The sequence below is a fragment of the Temnothorax curvispinosus genome, unplaced genomic scaffold (genome assembly GCF_003070985.1).
Source record: "Temnothorax curvispinosus isolate PA1 unplaced genomic scaffold, ASM307098v1 QBEX01013735.1, whole genome shotgun sequence".
Taxonomy (NCBI): Eukaryota; Metazoa; Arthropoda; class Insecta; order Hymenoptera; family Formicidae; genus Temnothorax; species Temnothorax curvispinosus.
Window position 1 is genome coordinate 304,962 of NW_020223515.1, and position 27,165 is coordinate 332,126.

The 27,165-nt window shown below is 42.7% G+C and overlaps 4 protein-coding genes across 12 annotated transcripts in view; 2 read left to right on the plus strand and 2 right to left on the minus strand.

Annotated features, from left to right (window-relative positions):
* The window catches only part of LOC112463916 (paired box protein Pax-5-like), a 119,843-nt gene extending 109,811 nt beyond the window's left edge, over positions 1-10,032 (plus strand). For 3 of the 9 annotated variants that reach the window (XM_025030610.1, XM_025030611.1, XM_025030608.1), the window contains 6 exons: positions 1,939-2,024; positions 2,346-2,652; positions 3,976-4,074; positions 4,775-5,005; positions 5,597-5,692; positions 6,781-10,032. In XM_025030610.1, coding sequence (XP_024886378.1) covers positions 1,939-2,024; positions 2,346-2,652; positions 3,976-4,074; positions 4,775-5,005; positions 5,597-5,692; positions 6,781-7,007 — 1,046 coding nt within the window. In that variant the 3' untranslated portion in view covers positions 7,008-10,032. Of the gene's footprint in view, positions 1-1,938; positions 2,025-2,345; positions 2,653-3,975; positions 4,075-4,774; positions 5,006-5,596; positions 5,704-6,780 lie in introns of all 9 variants that reach the window. The other 6 variants (XM_025030609.1, XM_025030614.1, XM_025030615.1 and 3 more) reach the window with 6 other exon arrangements.
* The window catches only part of LOC112463921, a 157,150-nt gene extending 133,628 nt beyond the window's left edge, over positions 1-23,522 (minus strand). Inside the window, exon 1 of the mRNA XM_025030619.1 lies at positions 23,359-23,522. The gene's annotated coding sequence lies outside the window, so the exon portion shown is untranslated. The remainder of the gene's footprint in view (positions 1-23,358) is intronic.
* LOC112463918 (cysteine-rich protein 1-like) lies at positions 10,930-15,985 on the minus strand. The gene is made up of 3 exons (XM_025030617.1): positions 15,805-15,985; positions 11,413-11,565; positions 10,930-11,175 (listed from the first exon to the last, which is right to left on the minus strand). Exons 1-3 carry the CDS (start codon positions 15,842-15,844, stop codon positions 11,132-11,134), a joined length of 237 nt encoding a protein of 78 aa, XP_024886385.1. The 5' UTR covers positions 15,845-15,985; the 3' UTR covers positions 10,930-11,131.
* Positions 17,050-21,068, plus strand: LOC112463915 (transient receptor potential channel pyrexia-like). The gene is made up of 9 exons (XM_025030607.1): positions 17,050-17,552; positions 17,635-17,887; positions 18,063-18,265; positions 18,396-18,617; positions 18,735-19,063; positions 19,149-19,404; positions 19,839-20,147; positions 20,297-20,568; positions 20,668-21,068. Exons 1-9 carry the CDS (start codon positions 17,103-17,105, stop codon positions 20,843-20,845), a joined length of 2,472 nt encoding a protein of 823 aa, XP_024886375.1. The 5' UTR covers positions 17,050-17,102; the 3' UTR covers positions 20,846-21,068.
* Positions 23,523-27,165: the final 3,643 nt, after the last annotated feature.

Genomic DNA, 27,165 nt, shown 5'->3' on the forward strand with positions numbered 1-27,165 from the left:
CGATCGAGAAAAATCGAAGCGGTCCCAGCGCGCCATTATTTATGTCTTATGTCTTCGACGAACGAGCCAAGACATACCCAAAGATCCCGGAGCTTATTACGAATTTACGAACGACCTCTCGAGGGAAGCATTGCAATCTATCGGGGCTGTTTGTTGTCGCGTTACATCTGCGCGCTTCTGACCCCATGCAGAATCCCAGAACCCGGCGTGTCCCACCCTATATATCCCCTGGACGTATAGGGGATACACCGCGAGGCCAGATTCGCCCCAAAGTCCATTATTACCCGTGTATTGTATTGCTTAACATTGACTCAATTGCTTTCGAATAACGCGAGCGAGAGAACGTTCGCCCGTTCGCCCGTTCGCCCGCTCGCTCGTGCAAGCGCGTGCTTTGCCCTCTTGAGCATCAATCGAGTTATTCGATTTACTGCTCTTTTTCGGGGGACGCGCTGACCTTCCTTCCGCGCGACATAATTCATTCGTTGTCAAATCAGTCGAGGACCAGCTACGATTTCGACTTCTCAAAGTCTACAAATTTTATTTCGTATAAAAGTACGCTTCGTTGAATGAAACTTGATTAACTTTTCGATATTATATAATATACATTAAAAAAAAAAAAAAGAGGAAGACACACTTCAATATTATTATTCTATATAAGTTCTATACGCGAGATAATTACATATGTTCTTTTTTTTTATATAAACTTGCTGAAAAAGAACACGCTCGATGATGCGCGTCCGCTTGTAAAAACAAGAACAATATTAATCCCTAATGTAATAAAACCTGTTATTGGCCCATGGTAGCGATTGTCGTTTTACTAACTTATCACTCGAAATCCGATTCACGTGCAATCCCAATTACAAAGTGGAACTGCGATGTCCCCAGGAAACGCCCTAAACTCCAGTAAAACCGTATCGTAACGCGGTACGCGTCTGTATGCCGCGGCACAGCGCGGCCGCGATTAACTCGGCCGATCAAATCGTAAAATTCGAGCGGGACCGGGAGCGGGAGCGGGAAGAGAGCGCACGGGGCATCGCCGCCGCCGCCGCCGCCGGTGTTTGAAACGAGGGTTTTATAGCGGTCCAGGAACAAACCCTGCCGTTCGAATGGTCGGGATCGTCGCTCTCGGCCGGCCGGACAATCACAACTTGACAGGGAGATTTAACGAGCCCTATGCTAGGCGCACTCCGCTCGTCCCACCCTCGGATGGTCATTTAATTATTCGAGATACCCCAGAACGTTGGACTATCTCTATACCCCCACCAGCGACATTGCGTCCGTCCTGTCGTCCCTCTTGCCCCCCCTTTTCGCCGTCCATCCCTATACCTCTCACCGGTCGGTTCCGTTCACGACCTCATCCCCGGCAAGGGTTCGCGATGCCCACACCCTCGGTACCGGAATAACGACACTCGTCCCACGTGCCTGTTCCTATATTAAACCGCCGGGACGGCCGGGAGATAATAAAGACATATAATAGAATCGAAATTGTTTCTCTATCTATCAATGCCATACGCCGTCTACGCGCGCGAGCCATGCCGCGCCGCCGCCGCCGCCGCCGCCGCGCGTCCAGCCCTCGACAGATTCAATTTAGTTTTGGCCGGCCACGTTTAATTTGTGTCTTGATTCGTTGGTAATACGAGAGACCAGCCGCGTATATGGCCTGGTCGCCTGGTCCGCGTGTAGGTGGATGACTATACATGCGATCGCGCCGGTTGATGTGCCGTCGGTTCGTCGCCGATCCATTTTCTCTCGCGTTTCGAAATTATCAAATTCGAGATATACACCGACGGAAATAACATTCATCGAACGTTCTGCACGTTGCTCTAATATTGGAATCGCTATTAACGATTAGTATTGAATGACAATACATATCCTCGTAATATGTTGCCACAAATTAAAAAAGAATTCTGTCTCTAACAGTTGTTGAAACTTTTACAGATGATAATCGCGAGCTGAATGACCACGCCGAGAATGATTTGAAAAGGCAAAGGAACAACTACAACGGCGATCAACTGTATTCAAATGTAAGTATCGAAGAAACTTGTTAATCGCGCAACAAATTGTTTACAATGTCTATATTACCGCATGAGTAATTGAGATCAGATCAAGTTGAAATCTCAGGCAAGTGAGTCAGGCCCGGTAGCATATCTCCATTAAAATGCCCTAATCAATCAAAAGCAAGCTAAGTTCCATAGAATTTCCGCGTAACTCTCAGCCAGCCCTTGCAGTAATCGGGGGACCGAGTCGGGCCGAGCTACAACATTCAAGTCAATCTTGGCGCTTGTTCTCGGATGTCCCTCCAACTCGCGAACTTCGACTTCAGGTTTCGCCGGTTTGTGTTGCAGCTGTGGTCGAGTAAATGGAGCATCAAGGACGAGCACAAGCTCTTGAGCGAGCTTGGTGGCGGTGGAGGCGGCGGTACGACCGGTGGTACAAACGGCGGTGGAAACGGCGGCAGTGGAAATGGCGGCAATGGCAGTGGCGGTACTGGCAGCGGCAGCGGCGGAGGCGGCGGTTATTACGAACACAGCGGATTCCCCGGGAACGCTATTGCCACCTCCGCCGAGCTGTACGACTCCCTGGGCACCATCAGTACGATGACGCAGGCGCAAACGCCTCATCTTTACACCCCGCCCATAGGGGGCACCATAGGTGAGCGTGCTTGTTCCCTCTCTTTTCACCCTCCGGCACCCTCCGGCACTTTCCGACACCCCCTCATCCCCGTCAAGCGTGGTCCCTCTGTCTCTTTCTCTGCCGTTCCTCCCCTCGCACGGAAATCCCAGATAGTGTGTACACCACAACCTCTTGTACGTAACGCCGTGTCCCGTACCACCACCTTCTCGTTTCCTATCCTTCTACTCTCTCATCGCGCCCAAGACCTCTCTTTCTCTCTCTTTTTTCTCTCTCTCTCTCTCTTTCTCTTTGTCTCTTTCTACTCTCCCTTCCTCTCTCGTTTCCTCCCAGTACGCTTATTATTGCGGCTTACGTCTTGCTTTGCATACCCATATCGGCTAAATACATGGCTTTAATAATGCATGAGCTGTACCGAGCAGCAGCAGAAGAGGTGGCGGAAGGCTCCACACGGTGGTTCGGCGTTTTCAGCTTTGGGGAATACCGCTCTCACTTCTCTCATCAGCCGACTTTCTTCCTTCTCTTTCTCCTCTCTCTTGGTCTATACTTGTGTCTCTCTTCTTATCTATTATCTAAGTGGGATCGCCGAAATCTCTTGTTCGCGGATCTTTTTACCCATGTCCTTTTCATATTACATTTACACACACACACACACACACACACATATACTCACCCTCTCACGCTCTCTGTCTTTCATTCTTCCACTTTTCATCTCGCTCTCTACTTTTCTTACGCCGTTTAAAAGCGGTCGATCAGCGGCGGAACGTATACAGACGGTACAAAGTATTGAGAAGTATATAACCGCGCCGAACGTGGTGCACAACACATGAACGGAACTTTCTCCGATGGCACGTGTTGCGAGCAACTCGGTCACGCCGCGTCGCGCCGCGAATTCTCCCGATCGGTGCTTTTCGGAATGGACGAAGCGAGGCGTGTAACGGTGGCTTCATCTCATGAAATTCAATCGAGGATCTTCGCCCCGGATCGAAGTATTTTTGAAGACCAACATAAACGGTCAAAGTCGCAATCGCAGCTTGCTGCACCGTCGTTAATATATAGCAGTATCGCGAGTAAAGTGCTTGGTCAAGGGTGTACGCGGAAGTACTTGAACTTGTATAGTTTATATTATTGAGTATTATAGTTTATATATCCATAGACGCGAAGAAATTAGCTGCGCTACAAATGTTCTCGCTATCTCTCACAACGATTTTTATAAGTAACGCACTCTTGAGTTGAAAATATAGGGGCATTCTCCGCGACAAAATAATCTTTTAACGTTCCGCCTTGATTGGCCGTCGACGATACGAGAACCGCAATAACGGAAAAATGGGGATCCCTTAATAGCAGGTGGTACTTTGACGCCGCTCGCGCCACTGACGATGCAAGAACTAAAATTGAGCCAAACATTGGATGGGGCTAACATGTCTCCTTACCACACCACCGGTGAGTTCGCCACCTCTTTAGTTTTCTTACGGTTGTGCCGAATCATGTACACCTGTTTCGCTGAGCATAAGGTTTTATTAAGCCTCTCTCAGATATGCGCGTGTCCAACTAATATGTCCACATCTCAAGTGTGTACTACCACATCGAGTGTTTATGGTGTTAACTTACTGCGAGATTAAGCGCGGCATCTCCTGTGTTCTCCAGAAAAATCCTTTATTATACCCACGATAATGTGATTTGTATTTTATGTCTAACGAATCAAAAAATATATACGAGGCATACATCGCAAAGAAATAACATTCTTTTTCTTTCTTATTTTTTTCTCTTTCCATTGTATTATACGTTGAAATCAGACAGTAATAGCACACTCTTAATTTTGGCCTGTATAAAATTTTCTGTTCTAAAATGTACAAAATTTTTTTCAGACTAAGATTGTATGAAATTTTTGTTAATTTTTTTAAATGCCATTTATACATTGAACGGAATCATAAAAAAAAATAAAAGAAATGAAAGAATGTTTAAACAGAAACTGGTTGTATTTGTGAGAGACATAATTCTAAAAAGTAATTAATAAGATCCCTCAAATCCCGACTTTTTTCCCGGTCCCCACCAAAACAGTTTAATTAAGCTTTAGACGTAAGGCGCTGATCGTTAGCTAGTGCTTGATTCGAATGTCGTGTTGTGTTGTGCATGGCCATAGCAGAGAGCAGTACCGTCGCAGTATCGTATGTCGGGGTGGGGGCCGGTGGGGGCGAGCAAAGTCCCCCGATTTCGTTGCAGAACGAGACAAACGCCACCCCCGCGGCCCCCAACACCCCCGGAGGGGATCCCGGACTGACGGTCTTGCAGCCGCCAGTTTCTCAGCCCCAAGTAGCCTCTGCGATACCGCCGTACTCGACGATGCTCCCAAGTTTCGGACACTACGCCACCGGTGAGTACAACCAAAAACCGCTTGCTTAACCATTCGTCAAGGACAAGCGCGCTCGTATACCCTCCGGGGGTTGAAGGGTTGAACCGAGCCTGGCCCTGGTACATTCGGAGGGTAAGTCAGAGCTCTGTCTGAGGAGCGCTGATTTACCAGTTCGGGGTGATGAGCAACGGCAATTTTGTCAGAAGGGTAGTTTTATCCATTGGAAACAGAGTCGCGTACCAATGGAGAATAGAATACCATGATGATGTTAATTGATATGTAATTGGAATGTCTTTTTTTATCTTATGTATTACTCGCAAAATTAAATATATATACAAGAATTAAACATATTTTTTTTTTTTTAATAATTGCTGTAGTTATATCGTTTAGCATCAATTACAGCAATAACCACTATTTCGGTTGAACTATGTTTCCATCGTGCAAAGTCAAACTGCGCGCGAGAATCTAATTTATTTTTTAGCGCATTTTCGCGCGAGTTTACCTGGAAGACCAATTTCGAGAATCAATTAAGACATTAACATAATGTGCTAATTTTAGAAACGTCGACATTGTCAGCCCGCATTAATCAGCTTATCGTCGACTTTTGTTCAGGTGGTGGCGACTACGCGTATAGCGCTGCATATTCCCAGTATTCAAGTGCACCGTACAGTGGCTATGGTTATGGAGCAGCGACAAGCGGGTTGCTCAGTAAGTAAACAGTGAGTATGAGTACCGATTAGATTAGGATCATCGAAATACGAAAACACTAGCAAGGTAGACTGATATTTCGGTAACGCCATTGATAACGTTGCTAAGCCGGCCGGCCATTACACAACCGTTCGCGAAATCAACGTTTATTACTTGATCTATAAGTCTAAGTAATAAACGCGCGAAAGCCAACCGTATTCTCTATCCTGCAGGAATTACTGTACACGAATGCGATACACAAAGATATGACCTAGCAAAAATCTTATTCCCGGTTACGCTCATACATATAACCGCGCACGCGGACACAATTCCTCGCGGTCTAAATAGAATTTCCTAGCCTCGTTCCTCGTTAACGCGAGTTGCAACTCGATTCATATCAGATAACACCGAACTAGTTCCCCGTAAGGAGCTACGTCGCGTTCTCCATCCGGTTCTAATACAATCCCGATTCGATGCCTATCCCTCATAACGTACAAGATTGGCGGCATTAAACCGAGATCGCGATACCTCGAGGTGCAAGCACACTAGAAGAGAGCGCGCATCGCGCGTGCAGAAATGAATAGAATAATAAACCGCTTTTTTTCCTATCGGACACGCGATACGCTAACCCGTACCTCGTAACACGTAATGCAGATCCGTTCGCGATATCGCAACGCTCTCGCTCACTTCCCCGCGCACACTCAGCTTATTTCTCCTCGTTCTTGATATTCCACGCGAGCGTTACGTGAATGTTATAATTAAACGCAAAAATTAGATAGGCGCATCGCGGAAAACAATTTACTCCATCTTAATTCTGCGCGATACGTACATGTACAAGTAGACGTACACGTACATAAATAGAACGGGAAAAGTTGTTGCGGCGAAAACATGGCTAAATATGCAACGTTACAAATTGCGCACGAAACGTGAAACATGCGACGTAAGCAAATATCTCATTCGCGGATACAACATTAATTGAGCCTGTAAAATTAGCAGGTATAATACACGTGACAAAAATTCGATATCGCGAATTGCCGCGCAATATTAAGCAGGGTATAGAGAAACCAGCAAATTCCACGCGCGATAAACGTAATCGTTTCTCGTTGTAGACTCCACGTACTACTATTGCAACGGAGACACAACTACCCATACGTCGCAGCAGGGCGGTGGCGGTTGCACTAGCGGTGCTCCGGAAAGCAGCGCCGATGTGGCTAGTCGTTCGCCTCTGGCGGCTACCAGGGCTAGCAGCGGGGCCAGCGCAGCCTCGCCGACTGGAAGCGCCTGCACCAAGCCGGACCACACCTCCGCCACACCGACGGACCTCTATCTGGCTTGATGGTCGAACCGCACGACGGGAGAACTCTTGATCGAGCGTCTCCCAACGATCAGCGGAGAGACAACGAGTTGCGATGGACGCCATATCACCAAGAGACACCATCTCGAAATTTAGCAATGATCTCCTTTTAACCGCTTCGGGAATGCGCAATGGAAAGTTCGGAGTGCGAAGGATACCAATAAATCCACGGGGAAGATTAAATATGTCGAAGAAGAAGATTAGGATAGCTCGACGAACACTCTTCACGCCGATGAATCTGGATAAGTGGCGTTTTTGGACAAGAAACGTTAAAACGACTCTAGGATTAGTTGTGCTCGGAGTTCTGAATTCCATCGCGTTCAAAATGGATGACAGGACTTGGGAATTTGATCTGATCGATGAGCGCGCGACGTGATTTCGTGTAAAACGAGCTTGACGAGTGACGGTCACATCAGAGCATTGGCGTACAGAGTTTCCTCGTGTCGCTGCCGTTCTTTGCAATATAACGTTCCCTTTTACGTTTTATTTATTAATCGTAATCCGAAGAATCCGAAGAATCATCGGTCGATCGACTTAATCAATCAATTAATCAATTAATTGCTAATGGCAGCGATGCGAGTGAATCTCGAATGCTCGAAAGCGTTAAAGACGGCGTCGCCCGCTCTCTGGAGAGCCGCGACGATAGGTAGTTTAATTTAATGATATCCTCAGTTAGTATAATTTCCACGCGGTGGTCGTGACCGCCCTCGCGAGCGCGCGCTTGCGTGGCGAATATAGTCGCTGACCATGTAAATATATATAAATTGAACATATATAAATAAGAATAAAAAATATATATATTATATATATATAATTCGTGTAAACAAAGTCAAGCGCCCCAACGGCACGTTTTTCTCTCCTGTAGGCACAACGACCTTTCACCCCCTTAAGAATATCGTAAAGTATAACACGATAAGTTTGAGATTTTTAAATCAGGAGTCGACCGTAATGATCACTACTGTTAAGGATATTATATATATTTTTTGTAGAAACCAAAGACCATATACACACGCGCGAGTAAACCCAACACATGCACGTACACACGCGTACATACGCACGCCCCGCAGCACGCAGGCACGCACCGACATACGACATTTACATCATGCGGATCGTCGAACGAACGAGCACGTCGCGCAATTGCGGCAAAAAAGCGTGACCTTTGCGCCGGTTTTGAGCGGCCTTTTCACACGGATAATTAATGCGTAATCGCGAGCGGCGTGTAGGATCGACATAAAAATTGAACAAAAAAATCGTAATTAGTTCAAAGGTAGCTCGTTACTAAAAGATTCAGAGAATTGATATTTTTTTATTTAAATTTATTTTTAATTTTGTCGAGGTAAGTACATACTAACCGCGAGTCATGTCGAGATATTAATCGCCATTGTACGGAGAACGTTCTTTCTTATTCGTGATAATTAGCACAAGTCGGCGCGTGGACACTTCCTCGACAGCTCGGCGATCACGCTCGTTCTCCCGTTCCGTTCAACGCATTCGCCACGCTTCCGCTTTGGGGCGGAAGTCGTACTGGTTCCCGTTCGTCGTCGGGCGGAACGCGCCGGAGAAGATTATCACGAAGCGCAATTAGCGCCGAGCGTCGGAGATTTTTAATGAGAAATTACGTTCGCAAGCGCACGCGCGTTCTCTGATTTAATTACCGTGTTAATTATTGATGCTTCAGCGGCACGCGCTACAGATTTCATGCGTCTCGAATTTACTCAGCTTGCCGGATAATGTTGTAGATTGAAAATTACTTGACAATTCTACGCAATCCGACAATTTCTAGTCACATTCAAAAGAGATGCGCTAGTAAACCAAATATTGCATATTGAAATGAAGGGAACAGTAAATTAAATAGCGAGTATAATAACGATATAAAACGTTCTTTCAACTCATTAGATGTGTCGATCCAAAGCGTGCTCGCAAAATCTAAATTATTGTTATTGATTTCCAGTCAATCGATAAAAGTTTTGAAATTTCTCTCGCGCGATGTTCCGTCCGTGTCGATCGCCTTTTATCAAATAATTAAACTGTACTATTTGTTGCGAAAATCATTTTGTCTCCACTGTCTGTGTTACGCTCTTTAGCAATTTGCAATTTAATTTGATTTATCATAAAGGTAAAATTAGCGATTGCAAATTACATCTTTAAATTGCTAATTCAAACCGCAATTATGATATTTATTGCTTACAATTATAATGTGCCACGATAACGTGATATAAAGCCGTGCAGAAAGGAAAAAACGCAGATGCTAAAAACGATCCGACAGATTTTTTCGCACTGCAATCTTAGCGACAATTTTTCCAGCTCGGCATTGCTGCTAAATGAAAGGCACACTTAAAAAAAAAAATTCGAGGAATAATTTAGCGCGTGCATGCAAAAGATACATGTTTGAATTTCAATTGGCCAAATATGGGCTAGATCATTGTGTCCGATGTTCGGTACGATTTTTTGCATACTTATACATTGTTACTTTATTGCTATTATCGTAATGACTCTGATTATTAATTATTATTCTATTTGCTATTTTCACTATTTTCATTATTTTATCATTATTATTATATTTTATTATTATTATTATATTATCATCATCATTATATTATTTAATACATTTATTTATTAATTGTAATGATGACCTATGTGTAATAAGTTTTGCCAAAGAATCCGTTGAGAGAGCAATATTGCAGTAAACGTTTTTATAGTCTCCATAGGAGGAAAAGCCGATAAAGCACAATTGTAATATGGAATTGAATATAGAAGATACAAAGAGAAAAACGACTGTGTGCGGCATTCGAGCGATGAGCCGAATTGCGAATTCGTTTGCGCGAATTATACATTTGCGAATCTGAGATTTCGACTCGAATGCCGCAGCCGCGCATTTTTAATCGAGCACACATTATCTCATTTTATTTTATTTGTTCCGTGTGATATTCTTGTTCCGTGCGCCGCTCTTGCCGAGTCTCGCTGTTGATACTTGCAAACAAAACTCTGTACATCCTTTTTAAATAAATATGAGGTTTATATATATACATATATATATGAAATTCATCTTTACACCTAATTCCCTAATTCAATTTTTCATGTAAATATTTTTAAATTTAACATTTGACTAATTTAAATTGCTGTAGAGATCAAATACCTGCCAAAGTATTGTTAAAAATAATTATATATATAAAATATCTTTTTTAAAAATAATTTAATATTTCCATTTTGTAAGTTAAATCGATATTGAATAAGAGAATCTGAAGAAAATTACTATCGTCCTTCTATACCTCGTGCTATACCTTATAAAAAATAAAAGTCAAACAAAAAGTTACCACTAATATCAATTTTGTTAAATATAAAATCAGCAAATATAACAAATACATAAAATACATTTGCAAAAAAAATGCTAAATAAATGTGAATAAAGCTATTAAAAGTGAAAAATAAAGCTATCTTTCTTGTTATTATAACACAATATTAAACAAACTCTGTTTTGATTTACATCAAAATCGATACTTTGTAAAATTACAATATAAAGTTTATTAATAATTCGTGAAAGTGTATTTGGCGACATCTGTTTACAGCAATAAATACTCCTATAGAGAATACAGAAAAAAATCAATATAATTAATACAATAATAAAAAGAAAGATATAACTAAGATTATGAGACAACAAAATGTTGCGTTACATTGCTTATGTTTTTATATGAAAAATCTTTATTTATTCTGAGCTAACTGTACGTGATGGCAACGCATCTCTAGTCGTGAACGTGCATCTCTCCTTTATCGGCATTATGTAGCCGTAGCCTAATGTATCGCATGCGTATATAATAGAACATGTAATCTGTATTATCCCCGTTCTAGATATTAGATCAATTATAGGCATGGGTAATGGGATAGTGGTAAATAGATAGAACATATAATTATTTTCTTCTTATATAGCACCGTTATTATATTTAATACCGTATACATTCCTGAAATTCTTGTAGAAAATAGAGATATTTACGTATACATAAATAACCAGAATGATCGTTATTTTATATTTAAGTGTCCAACTGCTCCTTGCATTCGAAATTGTATAATTGTCTTAATTGAAGTACACATTACTGCTTTTACATTTACACTTCATTTATTGTAAACATAACTTTCAGCACCGCCACGTCCGAAACCTGCAATAACAGCGATCATTTCATTACGCGAACCTGCAATATTAGAAGCACTGCAAACCTAATTTGAAAACAGTATAAAGAGCAATGAGATACGCGTATAAACAGATGAAATAAGATGCATATTAATTTAATATATTAAATGCAGGACAGCGATGTTCTACGAAGGGTTTTGAATATGAAGCAGTTTTAGAGGAAACGAAGCGCATCGCTCGAACCGAGACGAAAATTTCCATTTACCTCCTGGACCGAACAGAGCTGAATAGCAAGGGTGATTGCAGTAGGGTTTCCCTTCGTGCTCGGCATGACCCCCGGGTGTTAAGGTCTTATTGCATTTCTCGCAGCGTAAACACGAACCGTGCCAATCTTTGCCTAAGGATGTCTTCCTCTCGGCTGCAACACAAGATGAATGTTAACGCGTCCGTCTCGGTGTAACGTAAAAGGCGGTACACCGCGGCGGAACTAGTCGCGTTTCCCATATTTAATTTTATGTTCCTACGGTAATGTGGTATTCGCATTAGAATATCATTTCCCACATGTGCCTCTGCCGGCGCAAAGGTGATCGCTGAAAGAGATAAAAATTATCGGACACATATATGTATATTAGGTAATAAAAAAGAACGATGAAAAATTTTGTGTGTGATGTAATGTTGACGGAATGATATAAAATAAAGTAAGATAACGAGACCTGAAAGATGGGCAACACAAAAAACAAATATTTTTATTTAATAAAAAAATTGATTTATCTAACAATATTACATCGGATTAACTGTCAATTATTTCCAGCGACCTAAAATCCGAAAGAATAAACTCCATGTAGATTAAATGCAATGTCGCGTCGTCTGAATTGAGAATGACGAGAACGAACTCTCCCATTAGCAATTTCGTAATTAGAAAATCCAATGTCGAAGTCCCGATGGGATCGTTGTCAGTTATTCATTAAAGGCGCGAATGCGAAACACGTACACTCCGAACGTATTTCACAAAGAATTTCATGTTGCCGACGGATTTTGAAAAAAACATTCTTAAACCCCTCATATGCGAGTCACATTATACATGTACCTCAGTTAATTCCCAGATGCATCTACGAAAATTTGCATTAGTATGTGTGTATGTGTGTGTCTTTCGCCTTCGCGCGAAAGGGACATGTTTACAATAGAACTGCTGAAAGAAAGATGCAGTGATACTAACGAGAAAGCAACGAGAGAGAATCAATTGATATTATATTTTTTAAGATACCAAAAATTTTTTAAAATTCCTTTAAATATTAAAATTCTTAAATTTTATTTATGTTTTATCCTTAAATTAATTCTGACTTATTAATTTTAAATATTTGTAAAGATAATATTTGATCACATTTGTTTTTTAAATGAGAGAATAAGCGGATAGATTCATCATTTTAAAACTGCGTTAGTCTGTTTTCAGTGTAGTTATTCAGATAAGATTAAATCGTGTATGAAATTAAATATCTTGATAAAGATAAGTCTCAGTTTATAATACGATTTGCTAAGTGTTGTTGACTCTATTATAGTCTATAGCATTACGCCTGCCATTGACATTTCATTGACTTCTAATATCTTTATTTTTATATATGGTTCGCGCGTTTTATAACCAACAATTCGACAAAAGACTCGCTAAAGCCGAAAACCGATTTCTCTTTTTCTCCGTTGCGTCGCGGCAGCATATCGCGCCATTACGGCATATCAAACCTCGCAGGAGAGACAAAAAATGAAGCAAGAACCGCAGCGGGCTGGTGGTTGCATTCAAACGCTTCACCGTGTCTAAGAAGAAGCACAAAGGGCGGTAGCGCCAGCGAGGGAAATTGGAAAATGACGAGACGAGCGCAGTGGGTGCATCGGGGAGGAAAGGATGCGTCGGTGAAAGCAAGGTGTAGTGGAGAATGAGGAATAGCAACGTATGGGAGAAGAGAGAGTGAAAAGAGAAATGAAAGAGAGAGAGAGAGAGAGAGAGAAAGAGAACGAGAACGCGCGCAGTGTATCGCGGTTAAGAAGGGTACGCGCATAAAGGGCCATTAGTTAATTAACTCCTAATTATCTGGCGACGGAGAAGCGAGTGCATAATCGTCAGCGGCATTCGCCGTGCTGCGCACCGCACCGGCAGTGTGCGAAAAGGTAGAGACAGTACCGTAACCACGAATCGTTGCGCCCAGGCGCCAAACAATCGGCCACCACCGTTGATTGCATAGACCCTCGGAACTCGGAACTTCATTCCCCGGCCCTTACGCCCCTTCATTCCTTCATTCCTTTTTTTCCCCTGTTCGTCGGCAGAGACCATCCCCTGCCTTCGCCGCGATCTCCTCACCCACGCGTGCATCATCCCGTGCGGCGCCGTGCGCTCATTTCCTTTCAAACCACCGTCCACACCATCGTATCCCTTCTCCCCTCCCTTCGAGGGCCCCAGAAAAACCGCTCGGATTTCGCATCTCGCATCTCGCATCTCTCCTCCCTTGCAGCGGGGGTTGCGGCGGAAACCGACTGACTCCTCTCTTCGTAGTTCCTCCTCCTACCTTTTCGTACTGCGACTACGAGACCTGACCATTCTTCTCTCAAAACCTGTTTCGTGTGTCTGTGTTATTATTAGTATCCATGCGCGCGCGATATACTATGTTTCCTTTGTGTTATCCTCACGGCTGGACAGTTTATTGTTGCTGTTACAACTCGGCGCAACTCGACGTTCGTCCAATGCAGTTTTTTTCCTCATCCTGCCGTCTCTCGCGTCATGATTATTTTCTATCTTTTTTTCTCCGTTTTATTTTGCATTAACATGATAGTTTCCTATGCGATGCATTTAAATATGATGCATAAATTTTTTCTCAAGGTCATACATATATTCACAATAACTTTGAACAATTTTTTGTACATACATATATGTAGAAAAAATTATTCGGTAAAATGCAAACATACAAGTGTAATTCAATTATTTATGTAAAGAGTTCCAATAATTTACATATTATTATTTTCGAGCATTTTATACAGAAAAAAACGATATTTATTTTATATATGTATATATGTTTGTGACGCATCAAAAAACGCAATCCGCTACCAGCTTTAAAAAAAACTCAGAATGCAAAAGCTCGATTAAAAATGCACGTCTAAACACAAAATTCGCGCACGTCTTTTTAGATTCGTGCTTTTATTTATTAATAGAATGAGATAAATTAAAAATATATATTAATTTTTTTGTAGCGGCAACAGTTTTGAAATCTAGAAATGCTTTGAATAAAAAAATGCATAATACTATATAGCAATTACCTATCCATATTGTTTATCTATGATTAAGCAAAGTTACTATGCGTGATGCGCACCTTAAAGTGCATAGTCGACTATAGATAACGTTATCGCAGCATTTTACCAACTACTAACTTGTGGTACAAGTTACAACGTGCGGTGTAATACCGAGGTGCATTTAAGGAGGTTTCGAGGTCGTCTCCTCGTTTTGGAAAAGTATCGTTAAATAATGGTTAGCTGATTTTCCAAGTAAAGCTGATATAAAGTCGAATCGTGGCACGCATCGATAGAAAATATTGCGTAGAAGTCACTTGTTGTGAAACGAGAGTACGATGTTACCGTAGACTTAATTTCATGTAAATACGCGGTGTCTCTCTCTCTCGCAGGTGCAACTCCTGTTACACAACTACGGGTTGAGTTTATTCTATAGAAACTGACTGGATTACTCATTCACTTCGCTCGTAGTAAACTCGAGAGCCTGTATACAGTGAAACAGACTGACATAATGTTTGCCGTGGTGGATTCCGAGGTCGTTCAATGATATCATTGATGTCGTCACCGCGCGTTTACCATTTCGAGTATATTTATGTTCGTCTGATATTTTATGCCTTTCTTATACAACTCGAGGCTTATAAATCCAGACACAAGAAAAGTTGAAAAGTATATTTTGTACTATATATATTGATTTCATTATAATTTATCGTGCGCGCGCGCGATACTTTTGAGAAAAGTCAAAATAAAATATAATAGCACACAAAAATTGTAGCATTGACGTTTAACAATAATATGTCACGTTTATAAATGTGACTCCTGTTGTATCTTCCAGAAAGACCAAAGTGATAGGCTATATATTCTTTATAGCTAAATTTGGACGAAATGTAAAGCATATTACGTACGCGTATATATCGCTTCGATCGTTTTCTATCAAGTGATATATACTTATTATGAAGTGGGGATTGTGATCATCGTACGTTTATCAATACGAGATACTCAATAACCTCTTTTCTTCGCTGCGCTATATAAACGATCGATGCAATAATTTATTATGTAACCACGTTTATGAAACGACAGCATCCAAACAAAAAAATATGGGAAATAAAATTGTGTCACTTTCACAGCGTTCTCTATACTTTCATTCTTGCACATATAAAAGAATATCGCGAATATATAGGAAATGTAATATAAGAGCCACGTTCTGTAAATCAAGATATATTCCATTTCGGTAATTTAACTTTTAATGCTACGGACATGTAGAATAACCTTTGTTCACGATGATTAGCACAAATTACAATTCTTCGTATCGGCAGCATCGAAAACTCAACTCATTCAAATTTTACTGGTTTCAATGTTTTGTAACAACGTTGGAAAATAATAATCATCTTACCGAAGTACACAGGCTTGTCGCACTTTGGACAATTCGGCATTTCGTTATATGTTGTGAAGAACCGGCTTCTAGCCTGACGAGGCTGTGCGTGTAACAGAAAGATACTTTCAGCGGCGTGGTCAGACGCGTACTGGCCCCGAGTCTGAGTCGTCTGAGAGCCCGGCAAGGTAACGCAACGCTCTCCAGTTGATTGAGCGTATGAACGTGTGTTAAGGCTAACGGCTGCACGAATACCTACACGACGAAAGCTCAACCACGGCCGCATGCAGTGTTTAAGTGTCGGGCAAACGTTACCTGCCTGTCGTTATACAATCTCGTGTGCGAGCGTGTACGCGTGTTCGTATATAAATGGATGCACTTTCGTTGTAGATTCTTTTTATTTAAAAAGAATTTCTATAAACAATTTTGCTTATAGAAAATATCGAAACGTAAATAACCTTGGCCAAAAAGATTGATTACGAAAAATTCTAAATTAATAAGAAAGAAAATCCGTAAGCAAAAGAAAGCAAAAGAAGTGAAGAATTCAGGACACCTTGTACACGTAGATCTTCGAGCAGTAACGGACACAGGCTCGACATTGGCTTCGTTCACTTTGCGTTCGTTTACTTTCTTCGGTTACGCCGGAGTAATCCCGTTAGCTATTGTGAACAAATTCATTATCAAAACTGCGCGACGCAACGAGATTCACGAGTATCCAGATCGATAGTTTGATTATGCGCGAATAACGGAGCTGTTCGAAGTATCGAACAACGGAATGCACTCGCTTCGAAGGTATTTACTCATAAAACTGCAACGTGATACCCGCGAAATTAATTAATTATCGGAATTTGGGTCGGGGAGCTACGCCGTGCAGAACGTAGCCAGAGGGCGATGTGGGAAATGCCGCTGTAAATTTTGGAATTTATTTTAACGAGATTATACAAATATTCGGTCGAAAGTTATTCGCTACCGTTTAAAAATTCAACTGCAGTCTTCACTTTTTGTAATGCGTATTGTATAGGCACTAGACACCCTAATAGACTGCGAGATTTTTATTCGGTAACAGCTGAACAGAAATCCAAAAATCTGTATAATTATATGTCAATTTATAGTTATTTACAAGCCACGGATTTTTATTTTAATATCAATACTTTATCAATACTTTGACCAAAGCTATTGACGTAAATTAACAATTAAAATAAAATCATATCCAAATAAAGAACATTATCATATCCCCTGCGTGCCACATCCGGCAGATAATGATTAGATGTTCTCGTTAATTACGCGCATTGTGCGTCAGTTTCTTATGAGCATTAGAGATGCTTGGACTCGTAGACCGATCAATTTATATCGTTGACGCAAGAAAAAACGGAAAAATCGTAATGCATGAATGCGATCCGGATCATATCGCGCTTATATTAGCGATCGAGAATGGAGAGTTCGACGAGGCGAGTAAAATTTTGGCGCGTGATAGCAAAAATAGATATGTGCGTCCGGTGGGTGCTCTTCAAGTGACAGCCGTGCACATGGCTGCGTGGCAGGGGAATATTGATCTGTTGAATCAACTCTACAAAAAAGGCGCCGACATAAACAGTATGGATAAAATTGGTAGATGCGCCCTTTATTATGCGGCACACAACGGTAATACTGACGTGACAAAGTGGCTTCTTCAACACGGAGGGCACATCGACGTTAAAGTCGGTATCTATTCGTGTACCAAGAACATCCCATATTCTTCGCTGACAAAATGCTTACTCGTAGGAAGAAAAGTTCGTACCGCAAAGATAATTCGCGAATTTTTACTAAACCCGAGAAAAAAAAACAGCTCCCTTTTTCGATGCTTCGTTTTAGTTGCCGTTACCCGTGTGCTGGGGAAGAACGCCGTTGCACCAGGCAGTAAAAAATAATCACGCAGACGTCGTGCGCGTTTTGGTGGAAGGCGGTGCGGATGTGAACGTTAAAGACGAGTGCCTGGTTACTCCGTTGCTCTTGGCAGGAAGCGCGGTGAATCGCGATGATCTCAATGAGATGACTAAGTTTGTCGAGATCGTTAGGATTCTGGTCGCCGCGAAGGTGTTCGTGAACATTATTCATCCGGACACGGGTATTAGTTAATATCAATCGAGCGTTACGCAATATCGATAGAATCGCGCTATATCATCGTTCATACTTGATGAGAAATCTGTTATTGCCAAAAAAAATTTTTTTAATGACATCTATGTATATATCAATTGTGAATCAAAGATAAATATAATATAATTCACGTTCAACTCTACTAGGTACCACTGCTTTGCACCATGCAGCGATGCTAGGTAGTGCCGAAGCGACGAAGATATTATTGTCAAATGGTGCATGGCCAATGTATAAATGCAAGAGCTCCGGAAGCACGCCTCTACATATCGTCGCGAGTACAGGGAGTATCGAGACACTAATGGTTCTACTTGAAGTAATGCAACGTCATAACATTGATACGCGCGATCAGGTCAGCTCTATACTGAATGCTACAATTTAAGTATAACAGACGAAATTACAAGACAAAAATGTATATTACTTTCTACATCTCTGTGCTTACTATATCTCTCTGCTTTCTTGTATTATCCACTTACAATTAGATCAATCGTACGGCTCTTCATAGAGCGTCTTATCAGGGACATCGCGAGTGCGTACGAGTTTTAATCAATCATGGAGCTAATTTAGCCGCCGTGACGAAGACTGGTGTCACCGTCGTTGATGCTATATTCGCTCATATTTCGCGACCATTGGCCTTTTTAACAGATATCTTGGATTCTTGCGTACGAACGGCCAATAATACTCCTTCGGAGAAATACGAGAATGTAAGGATCGCTTTACGTCTCCCGTTAGACTCTTACGTGCAGATACAGATATCCTACTTTCTTATTCTACTATGCTGCCTTTACTGAATTCTAATGAATGGAACGTCTCTGTTAAAGATTACCGTTGACTTCGGTATACTGGCTCCAAAGCACCAGATGCAAATGGCAGTAGTTACGGCCGTTATAGCCGTAGTTTCGGATATAAGGCAACTGGCAATATTACAGCATCCACTTGTGGAGACGTTTCTCAGACTAAAGTGGGCGAGATTAAGGATACTTTTCTTTATTCTTATACTTGTACACTTGTTCTTCGTCATTTCACTCTCGGTCTACGCTATAATGTTTACACATCATGACGCTGACCACGTGGTGACTCGAAGAATCCTAGCGACCTGTTCCTGTTTTCTTTTGTTTCACAATATGATTCAAGTTATATTAGAACCCAAGTAAATATGCGCATCTCCGAGTAATAAAAATTTGAATTTTTTCAATTGATTTATACTCGACATATATATTCTCGAAACATTTCAGGCATTATTTGCGACAACTCGAGACGTGGTTATCACTGATATGCGCCATGCTATCCTTGGTGACATCGATAGCGGGCGAATTTGTTAAGTGTTCGAAGGAAGAAATTGAGACTCGGCATTGCGTGCACTGGGTGCTACATTCCATCAGCATCGCAATCTTGTTGAGTTGGATGCAAATGATGTTATTAATTGGTCGAGTTCCAATGTGGGGATATTACGCGCTCATGTTTTCCACGGTGTTGAAGAACTTTCTAAAGGTTAGACGAAACAATTGATGCACCGTTATTTTTCTTTAAGTAAACATTATTATGATTTATACATTCTACGAAATCTATCCAATTACAAAATACAAAAATATAATTAGCATTTCAAAATTTTCCCTCATAAATCCATTTTAAAATAATCGTGCTATTTATATATAAGCAGAAACCTAATGCTTGGGATGAGAGTAACTCAAGCATTGTGATTACCTTTATGCATATAATTATTCATCTCAAGATTTTATCGCTCAGCTTAGTAATCCTCGCGCTTGCTATGACGAATTCTCTAACAACAAATGTGACTATAAATATAATTATCGGAGAAACGAATCCGGATTTGAAAAAATTGCGTCGATGATATCACATCAGAATCCATTTCGCGTATCACTCTTGCTATTAAAACAATATATATTCTTTTTATTTCCTTTCAGGTTCTCCTGGCGTTTGGCTACCTGATTGTCGGATTCGCGTTGAGTTTTGTAGTTTTGTTTCACGGAAACGATCAATTTGATGATTTCTGGAAGACTATCGTAAGGACTATGGTAATGATGATGGGCGAGTACGAGTACGAGGACCTGTTCAAAGAGAACAAGTCAAACAGCACCGAGAATGACAACGGTACTTTTTTACCAGTTACAAGCAGAATTGTGTTCTTCGTCTTCATTATGCTCGCCAGTATCGTTTTGATTAATCTCATGATCGGTTTGGCGGTCAACGATATTCAAGGTCTCGAGAAGGAGGTAGGATATACGAATGTTTAGAAATCGAACTCTTAATTGCCAAAAGCTACACTAAGCTAAATCAAGTTAAATTAAGCTGTATACAATAGATCGATATGCAGATTAGTCTGCAGGATTAATCAGCATCGGAATTAATATTGTCACACTAGGGCCACATACGTCGACTACTAAAACAAGCAGAATTTGTCGCACATTTAGAGAGGGTGACGTCACACAGAATCTTTCGCAGCAATTGGCTACATCCTCGCTTAAGAATGCTGTTGCACTCGAGACGCGATATTCCCACAAAAATTACGTTGGTCTCTCGTGAAAATTATTTTCATCATATGAGTCATTTTACGGAATCGCCTCCTAAGATTCCCGCCGATTTAATAGAAGCTTTATTTTTGTTAGCCACCAAGACATCCTTCAAGAACGATAAGTATGAATTATACAATTTGCGTAAAATATATTTTTCCGTAACTTATAGCATCGAAAATTGAAATTATGTTTAATAATGTAGCGTCATATTATTTTTTAGTTTGGCGGACAAAAACATAGAAATATGCGATATGAAGATGACTTCTATACTGTCCAATTTGGAAGAACAAATCCGGGAATTGAAAATACATTGTTATCGTAATTTGACGAATCGAAGATCGTCGAAACGACGCAGGTTCAAAAGAAAACCTGCCCCAAAAAAACTTGTAAACACTTAGTATATTGCATGTATGTGACGTACATTGCAATTAATTTTCAATGTGCTAGACGTTAGCCCGACAGCAACATTTATTATAATCATTAAATAAAGCGCCATAGATAATGTCCTTCTGCCTCATTGGTATTGCATAATATTTATAAATAATATAAAACAAATGTTTTCTACAGAATAAAAAAAGTAAAGCGAAATGCATCTCATTGTCAGTACATACACAGTTGCACATAATGATAAGTCAGCGATCCGTCTTATCTTCTCAGTACAAAGAGACCTAACAGATATACCATATAGATGTCACCACGGAACTGGTTGAAATTCCGATTCTTTGTAGCTTGCGAATCATATCGACCATTTTAACAAATTTTTTGCTCGGAACAATTAAATTGTTATTATTTATTCATATTGTTGATTTCACATATGTCGCCCCTTCTATCGTTCAGCTAGTGTCGATTTTCATGCTTTTATATATGTAAACACGATATCGGAGACATAAAGACCCTGAGCCTTATTTAATTTCATTAAGGTATAATTTAGCAACAATCAGAGATTTACGCGTAATCACCGATAAGGTTGAATTATGCAATAATTAAAGATATTTACAGTAGTATGTAAAACATACGACGTTATAGATCATCGTTTTGTCGTAGCGTTCGAATGCGACACACGCTGTCGTAAGTATCTCTGGATATACGCCGGTATTAAAGATTTTTGATTTTTCAACTATGATATGCATTTAACTGGCGGGTTTTGCGTGTTCGCATCTCCATATATCCGACTACTAAAAGCCGCGCGTATTACTCGCGATGCAGCAGCGGCCGAGAATTACGCAGCCGAAAAATATTGCGGAGCATAAATTATAAGCCGGATAAGTATATTTGCAAAATGTACGCTCTTTTCCAACGGTACATGGGATGGCGGCAGCAAGCTCCCACCAGTCCCACCATAAAATGTGCAATTTTGCTATCTTACTTATTCCTAGTATTCCTATTTAATTCTTTATTACATATATAGGACCTGGATAATAATTTTATGGAATTCCTACCGATAGCACAAAGGATAAAATCTATCTTATAAAAGGCAAAACACTACGGAACTTTACTTGAATTCTATTTCGCAATAATAAAGTTACACTTGATTGCATCGTAATATACAGGACATCGCAATAGGACGAACATATCGAAGCGCTCAAATAACGCACTCATTTTTAAGCGTATATACATTAATCATGTAACTCCATGCTACATATGATAGATTTGCTGCGCTCGTAAAGTTTACGAGACTAATTAAAAATTTATTAAATACGAAAAAGAGCTGTACTCGCAGAGTGGTGCGGCTAAAATTTAGTTTGAACGACGCGACGGTCTAAAAAGGAACAACGGCGGCAAAAATCGAGAGTCGAAAAACTCGCTGAAAGAGACTGGCGAGAGGAGGCAGCTCTCATCGGCGCGGCGATGCGAATTTAGATGCTTTCATGACGTATTAAATTCGCTTGTATGTCGGAGTTTATATATCCTGCAATGTATATGTTTCAACGGCGCGGGCGCGGCGCTTCGACGGCACGCACCACGATTCGGCAATACCGTCGTAATTTCGGAAGAGCGTCGGAAATACGCGGAGCTGTTTTCTCGATTTTGCGCCGTCATCGTCATAGGAAACACAGCTATTCCGGATTTTCCTCTCTCGGCTCATATATAGATACATAATTTTCAGAAATCCGAAACGCGAACGCGCGCGCATTCGATGTGATCTCTTTCCATGAATTACGGTACAGAATCAAATAAGTACAGAGAAAGATTTATATGCATGACAATATCCTTTTCTCTGTATCGCGCACACAAATCGTACCGGAAAAGAAGTATAATTATTTCAGTAAAAAATCATATTATATAAGAAAACCCCATTGTTATATTTTTTGAGAAATCAGTTTCTTATATTCATCGATAAATGGCTTATGATATTCGATTTCTATAACATAATTTTCACGCACGAGAATTTATGTATATTAAAGTTCACAGTAACGTTAGATATCCTTTCGACAATATAGATATTAATTGTAAACGCTGAAATTAGTTGCAATGGGCGGTAGCGGACATATAAATTATCATAAATTACTACGTTCTTCCGTGGCCATGAAGAAATCACGCGTGCACCTGTCCTAACTGCTTCACACAGGAGCAAGAAGCAAGTTCGCGTAAGTGCCATGTTGGACAATAAATTCATGACGATCCCGCCATTTTTATTTTACGATGAGTACCTACGTACTCGATAAGTTTCTTTTTTCCCGATCCGATAAGATATTACAAAATAAGAGAAAAAGAATTCGACTAACAGGCAGAAAAGAAACTTGCAACGATTCGCCTGGGGAATAAATGCAATAACCAACGACATTTACGAGCATGATCGCGGCCAGTGCGGAGCCGAACGTGCGTGCGCGCGAGCGCGGATATGCGTATGCAGCTTGCACAGCCGTAAAGCTTGAGAATAAATAAGAAAAAATGGTTTGAATTTTCCTACCTTCGTTACCAGGTGCGACAGCTTTGGTGATTCGTCAAGACGCATCGGCGACATCCGCGATGAGAGGCACTATTTCTTCGTCAAACAAGGGCTACGAACTACGAAGACGACGACGACAATTCACGACAACGACAACGACACAACGATACGTTCGCGTTGGTGGTAGTATAGCGGCGGCCGGCGGCGGCGGCGGCGGTGGAGAACTGGAGACGGCGCCGGCCGGAGCACGTTCGGGCGAGATCGTATTCGGTCGGACGGGCTCGGTTCGCCGCCTTGCCTGCCATGACTGGCTGAGCGCGGCATCGCGGGGGAGCGAGGTGGCGCGTCGGCGAGGGAAACCGCCGCGGTGAATCCGGCGTCGTGATTGGTCGTCGCGTGGGAGAGCCGCCCGCCCGAGCTCACCGTCGCCGGCAGTCGGCACCGAGCATCCAAGTAGACCGTACCGGGGACATTCGGAGTCGGGGCGAGATATAGGTATACGCGGGAACGACACGCAATCTCGAACACTGCTTGTTACACACTCACGGGCACGATGACCGCTCGGCGCGTGCACCGTCCACAAAAACAGCATAAACAACAACAACAACAACGAGAGTGCCGTAGTTGTCGTGGTGCCGCATTCGTCGCGCGTCGTGTCCATCGTACGGGCCCGTTCACGGAATCGCAGTATCGTGCGCTCGCGGAAACATCGTGGCCACCGTCTTTGTGCGGGTATGCTACGTGCAAACCAGGCTCGCGGTGCGCGCACTGAGAATCCCATCCGGAGCTAACTTCAAGAGAGAGAGTGAGAGAAAGAGAACCGGGAGCGAGTGGAGGAACAAGGCAACGCGCACCTCGCTCCACTGTAAACTCCGCGCATTAATACCGTCACGGCCTGCCTTCTGTACACCATCTACCTCTTTCCGCCACATTTTCTTCTTCACGCTACTCTGTCTCTTTCTCTCCTCTCCCGTTCTACGCCGCCTTACTTCTCCTCCTCCTTCTCCTCATCCTACTCCTCCTCCTCCAGTAGCGGCGACCTTCCCACGCGTATCTCTCTTCGACAACGACGCCGACCGCGCGCGACGACCGGAAATTAAACTTACGCGCTTTTCGCGCGCGCGGCTGTGTCGCGCGACAGAGCGCGGAGATCGACTCGAGAGGATCGAGAGGGTCGAGAGGCGCGCCCGGCCGTCTCGGCGAGACGTATTCTCCACGCGCGTCGCGAGTGTTCTAACTCAAGTGCGCCACGGTTGTCATTTTGACTCGCGTCACGCCAATTCACTCTGGACTCCGGAGCGCCGACGGATATCGAGGTACGCGAAGAAACGCGGAGCATTCGCTGACTCCTTTGTCTCTCGGGTCAAGTGGTACGGCCTAACCTCGTCGTTCAACTGTCAGCGCGACGAGAACAGACGAGACGCACCGGCGCGGCGGCACGCGGGTCGCGGCGTGGCGACGGCAACGGTATAAACGCTGTGTGCTACGAAATTGCCTCCGATCACGTTCGTTCGGACCGCATTCGACGCGCGCGTTCAGTGAGATTCGAATCGAATGTGAACAGTGAATCGCGATCGCGGTCGGTTGAGTCGGTGTTTCTAACAAGTGCAAACTTCACGTCGCTCCGTCGGCCATCGTTCGAACGTATCGCCGGCAGCGACGGACGACGTTCGACTCGAGATCTTGAAACTCCTCGCCGTGAGTCATCTCGCCCGCCGACGGAGACGAGCCTTCTCACACCGAATACGAGTCGATCGGCAAGTGAGGAATACGAGACAAGACAGGGAAGTGAGGGAAGACGGTGGCCGTCGGCGTCGCTCGCGTGCCCACAATAATGCCGCACGTGAGCAGCAGCGGCGGCGGCGACGATCTCGGCAGCGAAGACGAGGTCAAGGTCTTCAAGGATGAGGGCGAGGAGGAGAAGAGGTCCTCGGAGAATCTCACCGAGGACAAGAGCGATCTCATCGACCTCACGGAGTCAGAGGTGCGGATCCATTTCTTCGTCGTCCCACCGACGTATTTTCCTTGTTCTCCATATTGTGTTTCGTGTTTCGCGTTTCGCGTTTCGACATATTCTTCATCCACCCTCCCAAATATTTCTGTAGCCGCAGGACACGAAGCATTAAGTGCGTGCATGTGTGTTGCAGGAAAAGGGCACGCTCCCCGGGACCTATGCGACGACGGGAAAAACGTCGGCGAGATCCGACCACAGTCCCGTTTTCGGTAAGTCTTTTATTGTTCTTTTATCGTACAGTATTTCTGTATTTTGTCCATGTCCGCGTGAAAACGTGAAAAAAGTGACGGTAGATCGCTTTTGTCGCGGAGAGTTAACTCTCGATATTTCGCGAACGACGCGGGAAATCATATCGACGCCAATTTCGCGCGCGTCGCGTGAGTTTAATTATTCGTTAGCCTCCCCTATAATTCCTGCCAAGTCAACGGGATCGATACATCATTCCGTTGCGTCCGCGTCGTGGTAAACAGCTGGCTGGAGGTTTATTTAAATGAAGGTAATATGCGCAAGAATATCCATTGAGTAATGAGTACGTAACGTAATTTTTATTTTACAATGTGTATTACAAAACATTGTTAAGTTTCCCTTGAAAAAGAATTACCGCTTTCTCTTGAAATATCGGTGCAACATAGCGACGTATAGCGTTGTATTGAAACGCTCCGATTTTAAGTCATATATCGATAATCCATATGAGAAGTCAGAAGTAACGTATCGTTAGAAGTAATTCCATGTAAGTAGACTTTGCGACGCGAGAGTATCATATAGTTGCCGGCGATTGATCGCGAAGCACGAAGGAATGAAATAATCAAGTATCAACGGCGCGAGGCGCGAGGCGCGGCGCGACATTTCCTAATGGTGGCCGCGTAGCGTCCGGGCTTAGCTCGACGCGATGTAACGCCAGCACCAGGTATCTCGCGCTGCCTCGCGCGCTTAGATTAACGTCATTTGAAATCGATCGCAGCACGATAAGTGCCTACTCTCGTAGCCGCCGCTTTCACGGTCCGATGATAATCGCGTCTGTGTGCGCGCGCTCTGTGTCGGCTAGGGAAAATATGTGACTCGGATTCCCGTTCCCGGCGTATGGCTGTCCACTAGCCACGCGGCCGCTCCTATTAATTTCCTCGCTATTACGCCGCATTACGTTGCACGTCGTCACCGTTCGAAAGGTTCTTCTCCGTCGTTGCCGTCGACGTTGGCGGCGGCGGCGACGGCGGCGGCAGCGGCGATGGCCTTATTGCCCACACTCTCCCGTTCGCAATAATCGCGAACGCCGGAGGCGTCGACAACGACACTTGGACAATTCTACGTGTGAGAGAAAGTGAGAGAGAAAGAGAAAGAGAGAAAGAGAGATATATGCCACGTTGCTCTTATTGGCACGACGTCAATAAAAGCTACTTTGTAAGCCGTCTCGAATCGCGTTCTCCTTCCTTCAGGTCGTCGCCAAAACGCGGCCGATTGTTGTGCGAGCAACGATTACAGTAACATATTGAACAAGTTTGGAAGCAAACCGACTCATGGAATGTTGCGTCCAATTTGTTGCAGCATGTACGACAAATGAGCCAAAAATTTCGAATCACCTCGATTTTATCTTGTTTTTTTTATCGTTGGCGATTATTTTATTGTCTCGATATTGAATATTTGTATGCATCTTTGAATGCATATGTCAGCCTGAACATTCACGTTCTTTAGGCTATAACCGACTCAGAATTCTTTAGAAATGATATTTCGGGAGTTTATAAAAATAATATTAATAGCTAGTCGCGGTGCAACCTTTATAAAGACAAATGGCCGTGAAACTGGCGCGTTAACACCGC

Excerpts from the sequence above, each read along its gene's own strand:
- LOC112463915 (XM_025030607.1), top strand. The coding sequence starts at position 17,103 with ATGCTTGGACTCGTAGACCGATCAATTTATATCGTTGACGCAAGAAAA. Across the intron at positions 19,064-19,148 it reads CAAGTTATATTAGAACCCAA|GCATTATTTGCGACAACTCG; the intron begins GTAAATATGCGC and ends GAAACATTTCAG. Across the intron at positions 20,569-20,667 it reads ACATCCTTCAAGAACGATAA|TTTGGCGGACAAAAACATAG; the intron begins GTATGAATTATA and ends ATTATTTTTTAG.
- LOC112463918 (XM_025030617.1), bottom strand. The coding sequence starts at position 15,844 with ATGCCGAATTGTCCAAAGTGCGACAAGCCTGTGTACTTCG. Across the intron at positions 11,566-15,804 it reads CGACAAGCCTGTGTACTTCG|CCGAGAGGAAGACATCCTTA; the intron begins GTAAGATGATTA and ends CTTGTGTTGCAG. Across the intron at positions 11,176-11,412 it reads AGCTCTGTTCGGTCCAGGAG|GTTTCGGACGTGGCGGTGCT; the intron begins GTAAATGGAAAT and ends CTGTTATTGCAG.